Raw genomic sequence first — 11,469 nt, forward strand, 5'->3', positions numbered from 1 at the left:
ATCAATTGCATTACTATAATTACTTTAATACAATGATTTGTGCCATCCAAACATTGTCCATGTAAATCAATGGTTAAAAATTATTAGTCAGTCACTCAGATGTGATCTTGTGCTTGTGGCCCTTCGGATACTTGAAATTTCATCATTTTCGGGTAAAGCATTTATTTCAACAAGCTTATTACAACAATTGTGTCAAATATTACATACATACATTAATTGAATTTAAACCTCTGTAAATATATTAAGCAAAGCTACTTTTGGATCATAGGGGATTCTGAATCTAGGGTGCCAAACACAACAAGAGGATTTCAAATCTAGGGAGTTCCTAATCCACGCTCCCAAATAAACCCTTATATTTATGTGGTTTCAACTATTTCGGGTGCTTATTTTAGGGCATGAAACCAAACATGAGGGAGATACAAAGTGCACCACCATATGGAACTAGTGAGAAAAATGGTACCTAGTGTTGAACCCTTTCTATGGCTCATCAAGATGTTTATTTTTCATTTAACCCATTCTTAAGGTTATTTCATAAAGGAAAAACATAAGTATTAGCTTGATTCAAAACTTTTAAGGTCTTGAAAAAGTTTTTAATAGTGGGTGTACAATCCCCACTTTTTACCATTGCGTGGTTCACTTGAAATTTCGATACATAGTGTGATCCTCTTGAAATTTTAATCTAAATGCCACATTTGGATACTCGTAATTAGAATACAATGGAATCTTAATTATATAATAAATGGAATCGATATGAATTGGAATCCTCAATGATATTTGGACAGCTATCATTTGAGTACATGAAATCCAAAATTTGTGATCGGATGTCTAAAACTTAAATGCATTAAGTAAATTAGTTTAAATATTATAAATTAATATATGTGACATTTGACATAACAATTATAATAAATATATTGAAATATATACTTTGGTTAAAATTATGGAAATCTTGAGCTTGAGGTGAGCCATAAGAAGTGAAGTGAGCCCACATTACAAAATTCGACCATTTCCAATATTTGCATCCGATTCTAATTCACACAATTTTGTTGCATTTAATTTCACATTGATTCCAATTAGGAATATTTTCCATCAACCAAAGGAACTTTTTTGTTGATGTGCATTGTTGATGTAAGAATCTGGACCACCCTCTTCAAACCTCTGAACACCTGCCCAGGAGGAAAACAAAGGAGACCCTAGCTAGTGTAGGGGACTCTCCGATGCCAAAGTCAGGCTAAGAATCCGAGTCTGATCATGGTGAAGGTTTTGGTCGAGAGATTTTGCGTACATTTTTGTGTAGACGGATCCTTGATTTATAGTGTGGGTAGGATAGGGTAGCCCATGATCTTAGGCACGATCTCAGCCCTTACGCGATGCATGCGCAAGTGATGAATGTTGACTGTTACCCTAAAATCATGCCGCAGACGGTTATGCGGGAATGATGGGTGTTGACAATTACCCAAGAATCATGCAGCGAACGGTTATGCACGAGTGATGGGCGTCGACGGTTATCCTAGAATCGTGCGTATCAAAGGAAGGATGGCTGCCTGACTAAGAAGGTAGGTAGGCACGACTCAAATCAATGTATCATAGGTTGACACGACTCAGATTTGAGCTCGACACAACTTAGATCATCCCATACGTCTGTCATGCTGGCATCTCCTTAGCTCGACCACCATGGGCAATTGGAACCGACCCGCACTAAGTCATTGGTTGTTTATGCCAGAGTCGAGCTAAGCCAGTTGGTCGGTTGGTCAGGGATTTCTACAAGCAGCTTAGAACTTTTGCACTGGTCAGTACTAGCCGAGCCCTCGTTCGCATGGGTTGTTGGTTTTTCCGAGTAGAGGGGTGTATCTGTCTTCCTAACGGTTCCTTCCATCCTTGACAAGCTCTCCTCAACTTCGCCGAGCTAATCCAGCCCCCGAGTCTATTATGATCGGGCACTTCAAGACAACCCTTGTGAGACACATAAATGAGAGATCGGGAATGCATACCGCTGGGTACCATGCTTGGGGGTGCGAAATCTAGCCTCCCTGAGTGAGATGGTAGCCTAAGCTGACCTTGAAGGTGGTCGGACCATATTTATCCACAACATGTATCACCCAAATGACTCCTGAAACCTGGCCCAGTGGCAGACAGAATGTGTTGACAGAGGTTACGGGTCGAGTGCACATGTGGGGGTGCGTTAAAAATAAAATGAAAAAAATAAAATAAAATCAGCCCTGTGAAGCCTGGGGCAGCAGGAAATCCCCATCGAGAGATGAACGCCCAATGTGAACGTGGCATACATATGCTGTTCAAATCAGGCCAATCCAATTCCCACCAACCACCTGCTATAAGAGAAATACATCATGTGACGCACCCAATAAACGAACCAGCCTGCTTTGATCAGGACAAACCATGTTCCTTGTTGGGCCCCACCTGGTGCACGGCTAGAATTTCGCGCGTTTGCCGCAACTCACTTAATTTAATATCCATTTCCTTCTCTCTCTCAGTAGAAATGCGGAGGAAAGAGATGATAGGGATGTAGCGGTTTAGGGGCTCGAGGAAGGGACAAAAGGGATAAGCAATACGGTATACCACGACCGTCCACATCATTAGAAGATGAGATTTAAAGATATTATTATATTTCTAATATTAATAAAAATTACAAAGAGCTTACACCTACACTAACATTAATTCCTTTTTATTATTTCCTCTTTCTTTCTTTCTTTTTTTTTTCAAACCAAGGCAAAATCCTCAGGGCATTTTCCGGCGCCGGACCTGGATCGGATACCGCTTGAGAGTCCTGGTTGTGGGGAAGAAAACGAGCCTGTCTTTTTCAGCAGGAAACCAGCTACAAAACAGAAAAACCATTCCACTAATCAGCCTTTCTCAGTAAGAGAAACCAGCAGCCCAGGAAAAGTGAAAGTGCCTTTTTCTTTCCAATTATATATTTTCTTTTTACCTGAACCCAGTGACCAGGTGGTGGAGGAAGACGGATATCTCGACTCTAGCTAGCTCGTACCCCGGACAGAGACGTGGGCCCCCTCCAAATGGTGTGTAGATGTTACCTGGGCTCGACGGTGGAGGATTGTTCTGTAATTATCAACCATCAGTGGCGGCATTTATAATTATAATCGACCCAAACAAAATGAAAAAAATAAAAATAAATAAATAAATAAAGGCCCCGACCGAGTCGGAATCAATGAGGATCATATATCTGAGTCACCTCCTCGGAACACTGCCAGGAGTCTTGGATAAGCTTATATTCGCGTTCTCCTAAGTGTGACGTTATGAACAGGGTGGGGGTGGATGACAAATAAACAACACACTCCATTTCAGTAGTGAACATGGTACTAGTAGGGGCTGTGGGGTCCTCCATGATACATGTGTTTTAACCATGCTGTCTAGTCATTTTGCTAGCTCATTTTAAGTAATAGCCAAAAAATGAGGATCCTGATCTCAGGTGAACAGCGCTACAAGAAACTGTGATGATTGCACGTCCACCATTAAAAACTTCTTGTGGGCCGCAAGTGTTGTGTCAAGCTAATATTTGTGCTTTCCCTTGGTAGACCTAATCAATAGGCGAAATGGCATATAAACGTTACGGTGGCCCCACAGAAATTTTAACAGTGGGCGTTCAATCACCACATTTTCATCTTTAGTTGTTCTTGGAACCCCTTATTTTTTAGCTCATGCCCTAAAAAAAATAAAAATAAATAAAAGCTGGAAAATGGATGAACAACATTGATAACACATACGTCATGGTTAGCCCTATAGAACCCACTACTACTGACATTTTGGTAATGGAGTGATGGCCACCGAATCCAAGTGAGTCTAAGAAGGTTTCAACATTAGACATCATTTGAGCTCGTGATCTGGACGCAGATTGCGTACTACCCCTGGCCCGTCCCTAGCTCCGAACGGGCAGGTCTGTGGGCGGGCCCACCATGATGTATCTGTACATCTAAGCCGTCAATCCCTTTTCTCAGATTATTTAAAGGCATCAAAACAAAAATGAGGTAGATCTAACGATCAAGTGGACCACACCAAATAATAAGCTTGGTTGCATTAAAATGCACAAAGCATCAATTGCATTAAATGCAAGAGTAATCTGTAGTGTGGTCTATTTGATCGTTGGATCTGCCTCATTTTTGTTTTGATGCCTTAAAATAATCTGAGAAAAGGGATAAACGACTTAGATGTACAGATACATTATGGTGGGCCCCCCCACTGAGCTGCCAGTTCAGTGCTACGGGCGGGGGTAGTACGCAATCCGCATCCTGATGATCTAAAATGAACTGGCAAAACAGACAGATAAAACACACACATGGGTGGACGGTGGGCCCTAGAGAGTCGGTTGACTTCGCAATCCGCGTCCATCACCAGGCAATGCGCGTCCTTGCACCACCGACTAAATGGCCCCACTCGCATACTTGGCACGTGAAATTAGACTATTGCTCATACATATTAGTGGAGAAAAACTATTACACTCCGGCGGCATGAGAAGGCTGGTACGCAGGCATTGAGATGCTGTACCCATGGTGTGTAATTACATGAAAACCAAACTGTCCAAAATGTGGTTCCTAGACGGATCATTAATATAAAAAAAAAAAGTCAGATTCATATCTTGATTATCTGACTATTGGATCGGCTCGCCTGTACATTCAGTGTACGGCTAACTTCCCAACTTCCAAGATTTTTTACCTTTTCCCAAGGATCAACGGTAAAGATGCTTTAACCAATTACTGCATCAGCATGATGAGCCAAACTTTGGACGGTCAGATTTGCGCAAATTCAAGCCACGGGTACAATTACAAAGTGCATGTACATGCGGGTTAAAACAAGTATATGAGGGCCTCTCCAAGTCCCCTCAGGAAAAAAAAAGAAAAATAGAAAAGGGAAAGGGTGCACAAGACCTGCCATCTCCAAGGATTAAAGGTACGGGCGTCTTTGTACAAGTCCTGGTCTAGATGCACTGCTCGAAAGGAAGCGAAAACTTTCCATCCCTTTGGAATGGTGTAACCTACCACAAAATACAATACAAACATGAGAAAACCCGACTGGGAACGATCAATGGCGGATGATGGATGGGGTGGATTACTGACCTTTGATATGCACGTCACTCACAGCTCTCCTGAAAACGCCGCTTATGATGTTGGCTACTCGCAGCGTCTCGTTTATCACCTGAATTTTCATTAAAAAAAACACTATATGGTTTTAATAAATTAATAAATAAATAGATTTTTTAAAAAAACAAAGGGGGAAAAAGTAGACTGACGCATTGAGTGAAAGGCATGGACTTGTAATCGCTCCAGTCCAAGGCATCCGACTCCTTTTTCTTGGCCCTGATTCCTTCGTGCTCTTCCTGTAAAAAAACACCGTACAAACCGTCAGATGATCCAACCAAAAGGCCTCTTTCGCGCGTGCTGGGGGTAACTCGGTAATTTGATGTGTCCTCGGGAAGGTTCACATGGGAGACATGGGGAAGGGGCTTTCTCTGTCTGATGACTCGGAATTACAATCCAATTCCAGCCATCTAATCATATGCTATTTCCCGAGCCAGTTTTATTATTATTTTTATTATAGTAAGACAGAAATGGGGGTAAAGAGGTTCAAAGAATAGATCAATACTCCAAAGAACAAAGAGTCCCAATAACTAGTCTTTCCTCAAATTCTCAATTACACATTGGTGTGACTTCCTCTGTAACGCCTGTTGTATGCAGGACAGGGGAACAAATAACAGCCAACGATCTATGATCGTTCCGGACATTAGGCGCGCTTAACAATCAGACCGATCCTGACTCAGGTGGGCCACACCACAAGAATATGGGAGTGAGCCATCATGCCGTGTAGATTTTATCTCTACCTCCAATAAGTTTAACGAGTGTACCCATGGGATGACACATAAAATGGAGCGGAGGCGGGGATGGTGAGGACGACGCGGATTTCCTGCTTAAGCATTTCCAAGGAAGTTCCCACCGTTGTGTTTATGAGAAATCAACCCCCTCCATCCGTATTTTGCCCGATCATTTTATTTGACCAAAAATCTTATGAGACCATGCAAATGATAAAACTGTAGAAAGAAATGTGTCTAGGTTCAAACCTTCTTAAGGTCTACTTTGATGTTTAGGTTATAAGGTCATTTCCACTTGAATGAACCAAAAACACAAATAATAATAATAATAATAATAATAATAACCATTGTTTCCTCTCGCATGGCCTACTTGAGTTTTGGACAAGGCTAAGTTTTGAACGCATGTCTTAAAATGGACAGATGAGGTTAATTTCTCACAAACATCACGGTGAATCAAGCGCATGAACTTACTGCGAAAGCCTTTCCCAGGAAATCGGCATCTACATGATGGTTCCACGTAGAAGTTGCTCCACAGTGGCCCACATCCAACGGAACCTACGTTACAAATATCCGGCGCGGATTGGGTACTATCCTCACAAATAGCTACAGGTGGACAGTCAGTCGGGGGGCCTCTGTGGGCCAACTGTGATTTGTATGTTTTATGTAAGCCTTCCATCCATTCTGATAGCTCATCCTTTGGGCATGAGCCAAAAAATAAGGCAAATCAAGGTTCAAGCAGAGCCAAAAAATTAAGGCAAATCAAGGTTCAAGCAGACCACAACACAGGAAACAGTGGAGATTAAGTGCCTACCATTGAAAATTTCTTGGGGGCTACAAAGGTTTCAGCTGTGAGCATCACTGTCTCCTGTGCTTACTGTGGCATGGTTCATTTGGGCCTTATATCTGCCTACATTTTGGGCTTATATCCTAAAACTAGTGGGCAAAATGAATGTACGGCTATGATAAAACACATACATCACGGTGGGATCCACGGAGCTCGGAACAGGAGCATCCATGTCTAGCTACGTCCCGGTGGTGGTAGTAGTCAATCCGAACCCGAGTCAGGCAGGCCAACCTGCGTGGGTGCGGAGGTTTCAGTCGTCATTTTTACATTGTTATCCGTGGTGGGGATACCTAAGTTTTGAATCCGTCTGATTCTTGATCTATACGGTGAAAATGGGGAGTATCACCAGATTATCGGAGTAGATTTCAAACAAGCAACACTGTAGGCCCCACAGAGATTGAGCGGTATACCCGCTTAGTACACGGGTACACAGGGACTTATAGTATACGGACACAAGTCCACTTGCCAGATGGCGAAAGGGTATTTTCGCAATTTCAAATCTCCATGGAATGTTACTCGGTTATCGAATCGGTTACAAAGTGAGAGGAGGGCAATTTGGTCATCTTAAAGTTGACACGGTTGCTTACAAAGTACCCCGCATGCATCGCACGTGGAGCCCACATGGGAGATGATGTGATGATCCGCACCATCAATCTTTCAGCAATAATGGTTAGATGGGAAGGCTAAAACTCACGGTCGGGTCAGAATGGTACTGAGCTTTTGATCTTCCCACTGATAATGTAACCAACGATCGTGAAAAATGAAAAACAAAAACCAAAAGAAAAGGCGTACGCTTATTTAGAATTCTTGGGTTGGATGATGCTAACATCTGATTTGGGGCAATCCATTGAAATTAACATTCAGAAAAGTGATATCGAAAGGTGGATGGTGAGAATCATGTATTCGGTCAATGAATCTGGAGCATGCGCATTTTAATAAATTTGAAAAAGAAAAAAGAAATAGAGGATGGATATATTTGGATGAAAGAAGATTTATATTAAGTACCTTGAGAAGAGCGAGAGCAGAAGGGGTCTCGGTTAGGAATTTGACAGCGAGCGTCATGATCGTAGAGGTGGTCTCGTAGCCAGCAACCAGCAGCGCCAGCAAGAAATCCACAGCTTCCTCCTCAGAGAATCCTCCTTCACCTTCATCAAGCAGCGCCCCCAGCATATCCTTTTCCTCCTCCCCTTTCCTCTCTTTCCTCCTTTCCTTCCTTTCCCTCACCCTCTCTCTCAAAGCCGCCGCTACCTTCGTCCTTGCCTAATCATCCATTTCAAACCTTCCAGAATCAGCCACGCCATTTATTTCATACTCTAGCGTCTCACGCTTGATACGCAGGCACTTACAAATATTCAAATTAGACCCACTGCCAGATTGATTGAACTATTCTAACCCCTGATTCGTGGAAATCTGATTTGTTGAAATAGTAGGACCATTGTATTTTTTCAATTATGACCGTCGAATAAATCTCCACTAATCACACCACGAGCCTCTTTGGATTACCAATTACCACACGGTAACGTAGAAAAAAAGTAGAATAATTATAAATTTCTCCTAAAAAATCAAATGCATTTCACTGATCATTTCCATCTTTGGTTTGGCGGTGGTAAAACCATGGGCGTGTTTGGACGGGCGCGCTGGATGGGATTGGGTAGTATTAGGGTGGATTGCACGCCTTTCAAGACGGTGTCAGTGCATTACATGCCATCCCACTGGTTGCTGTATCCCGCGGCCCGCCCAGGTATGGCGTGTTTGGACGGGCGGATGGCAATCCAGAATGCATACAGTGATTGTGTTTGGACGGGCTGTTGGTCGGTGCTCCGTGGGACCCACCGCAATGTATGTGTTTCATCCATGCCGTCCATCTAATTTAACAACAAAAATAAGTTATATCCCAATCTTAAATGGACCACATTACAGGAAATATTATTGAATGAGCGTCGACCTTGAAAAAACAATCTGGGGCCATAAAAGTTTTGGATCAAGCTCATTTTTATTTTTTCCCTCCATCTGGGGCTGTACGACCTAATCAACCTATTGGATGTCAAAAAACAGTACAGTGGGCCTTACGAGGATTTGAATGATGGATGTCCAATCAATATTGTTTTCATGTGTTGTGGTCCAAATGAAATGCATATGCCTCTCATTTTTTGGATCAACCCATAAAATGATCTCTAAAAATACATGAACGGAATGGATGAAACAAATACGTCGTGGTTTTCATAAAAAACCCCTATTTAGCATCGAATCCCGCATGATTGCACCGTACACCCAGTAACCCCACAATCCAGCGTCCAAATCCCTCACAATCCAGGGATTTTCATCCAGTCGCAAATCTACCGCCCGTCCAAACAGACGACTGCTTGGACGCTGTGGGATTCGAGTACTGAATCTAACCTAATACGGCTACTCCAACGCACGCTGCCAGTCCGAACACGCCCTAAAGATGATGCTTTTTCTTTACATTACCACATTAACTGGTAATCCAAACATTCCTCAGTGTAAGATTTGGATGGTACATTACTTCTACGCTACGTATGCAGTTTTAATATAATTTCAAGGTACATGCGTATCATCGATCACTCTCCGCCAGAGTATCAAAGTTTCACTTTTAAAGCAATTAAGTGCGATTAATGGTAAGGCTGCTCGTTCTTTGATCATATTTACGTGCGGTAAAAGTTTCTCTTTCCTAAGTACGTTACTTGTACTCGTGAGGTCAGCTACTATGATGAAGGATCAATCCTGAAGTCGTCCGTGATCCTGGCTGTTCATCAGGTAGGACCCACCTTTTGTGTCCTGTCCTGTCGCTCGTCTGCTGGCCTACACGCATAAAAAGATCTGATTTTCGTGCACCTGTGCCATCTTATGGCCGGACATCTACCTTCCCTATTTTTGCATCAGGCCAGTTGCACATAGACGGTGGATCCCGGCTGCTGACGGCATCTTGTCGCACACGTGTGCACCATCCGGGCGTGGCATGACTGCATGAGTACCCTTGCCAGACTTTTGGCCTAAAGATATATTTTTTTTTTCTTTTTAATAAGAGAGAGAGAGAGAGAGAGAGAGAGAGAGCTTGGATGGAAAGTAGAGAACCTGAAGAGCTCGGCCGTAGGTAGTAAAGAAGAAAGGAATGGGAACAGAGAAGAATCCCTCGATGAGAAGAAGATATTCTTTCCTCAGGCTCTCCGTCCACTCCCCAGGATCAAAACTCATCAGCTGTTTCACCGTCAGCTCGAACGTTATCTGCAGTTACATTTTTATTCCAAAAAAAAAAAAAAAAAACTTTTTAAAACAAAAATTAATAATAATAAACTCACACTCCCACCATTGCAAAAACCCGCCAGCTCAAGATGAAACATTGGAATCTCCTCATAGATGGAGGAAGAACAGCCAGCACAAGATGGGCCCAATAACACGTGTAAACTCAATTATCCGTGTGTATCGTTAACATGCGCCGGATGGATAGATGGCCCGAGACAGGACGAGAACAGAGTAGGCTCGCAGAGTGCGAGCCCGCATTTATTTCACTAACGTACGCCTAGGGATAGCTCCCTACAGGCCCAAACCAAAGGGCGTCAAAGAAAACAAAAGAAAGTCCAATGACGTCCTGCTAACATACGCCGACATCCCCTTCTCCTTCTCCAAAAAGTGGCCGGATCTAGTCTTTCCCGAAGTTGAGATACTCAGGTACAAGAACAGAGCCCAACGGTTTTTTGCTAAAGTGAGCCGGGTGCTAACCTTTGTCGTCGTCCTCACTCCAAGAAAACCGGGGAGCGGACCGAAATCGAACTACTCACGCCAAATAAAGATGCGAGCAACAGTATCCAGGAACACTTTGCTAACATACGCCAGCAGCGAATCTGGCTTTCCATCCAACCTTAGGAGCCAGGAGAAGTAAAAAATAAATAGAGACAGAGAGGGGAAGCATACCTTCTTGGTCTCGTCCTGGAGAAGAATAAGGCCGTCCCAGCGTTGGAGATTGAAGCGAACGAGGCGATCGATGTCAACGAGCAGATGGTCCCTGATGATGGAAGAATTCGCGAAACTCATGGTCAAGGAATGCATGCGCTTGTGGAGATTGCCCTTCATGAGGAGGAGGGAGTGTCGTCCCAGCAGATTGGAGATGGAGCTCGGATAGCTGCTTTCGAACAGCTTCCCCTCGTTCTGAAGCACGAACCGGTTCGCCTCCGGGTCCGTTGAGAATACAGTCGGCTCCCCGAATACGTGCGTCGTGAACAGGCTCCCGTACCTCCTCACACGTGCGTCTATGAACGGCTCCGGATTGTCGGTCTTGTACGCGGACACCAGCTGAAGCGTCTCTCCTATAAAGGGCAGGCCCAGATTCCCTGGTGGAAGCCCCTGTTTCCTTCGCTGCAGGTATAGGAGATAGATGCAAAGACACGCGATCATCAGGAGAAACAGAACCATCTTCCCTCTCTTTTGAATCTTTTCCTTTTTCAGATGGAGATTTGAGATTTTGCAAGAGAAAGCCAAAGCAGAGAGATGTATGGGGCATTTCATGTGTCCATAAATAAGGAGACTGGGTACATAATTACTTTTGTTACTCTGCCTCTGCCTGATGGTTCATACGCATCCACTGGCAAAAAGGCCCAAAAAAAAAAATTTAATTAAAAAAATACACGTGTTAGTTAGATTAAACTGTCCAACTAATGGGACCCTTTGGTCATAGGCTAACAATCATATTAAGATTACGTTCTGATTCACTGATCAATGGGCATCTCATGGATGGTTAAAAAATAACTAAGGCAATCAACAGTCCCAATTCCACAAA

The 11,469-nt window shown here is 43.2% G+C and overlaps 1 protein-coding gene across 1 annotated transcript; it reads right to left on the minus strand.

Moving 5' to 3' along the window:
- Window positions 1–2,588: 2,588 nt before the first annotated feature.
- Window positions 2,589–11,213, minus strand: LOC131244004 (3beta,22alpha-dihydroxysteroid 3-dehydrogenase). Its single transcript, XM_058243669.1, has 8 exons — window positions 10,608–11,213; window positions 9,771–9,920; window positions 7,683–7,937; window positions 5,258–5,344; window positions 5,085–5,163; window positions 4,896–5,002; window positions 2,942–3,072; window positions 2,589–2,830 (listed from the first exon to the last, which is right to left on the minus strand). The coding sequence occupies exons 1-8, from the start codon at window positions 11,196–11,198 to the stop codon at window positions 2,734–2,736; spliced, it is 1,497 nt and encodes a 498-aa protein (XP_058099652.1). The 5' UTR covers window positions 11,199–11,213; the 3' UTR covers window positions 2,589–2,733.
- Window positions 11,214–11,469: the final 256 nt, after the last annotated feature.

This window comes from Magnolia sinica, chromosome 4 (genome assembly GCF_029962835.1).
Source record: "Magnolia sinica isolate HGM2019 chromosome 4, MsV1, whole genome shotgun sequence".
NCBI lineage: Eukaryota > Viridiplantae > Streptophyta > Magnoliopsida > Magnoliales > Magnoliaceae > Magnolia > Magnolia sinica.

What these genes read in the sequence shown, in the direction of transcription:
- LOC131244004 (XM_058243669.1), bottom strand. Translation starts at nt 11,198, where the DNA reads ATGAAATGCCCCATACATCTCTCTGCTTTGGCTTTCTCTTGCAAAATC. An exon ending in CCATGCCTTTCACTCAATGC is followed by an intron (nt 5,164 to 5,257) that starts GTCAGTCTACTT and finishes ATGAAAATTCAG; the next exon opens with GTGATAAACGAGACGCTGCG. An exon ending in TTAATCCTTGGAGATGGCAG is followed by an intron (nt 3,073 to 4,895) that starts GTCTTGTGCACC and finishes TGATAATTACAG; the next exon opens with AACAATCCTCCACCGTCGAG.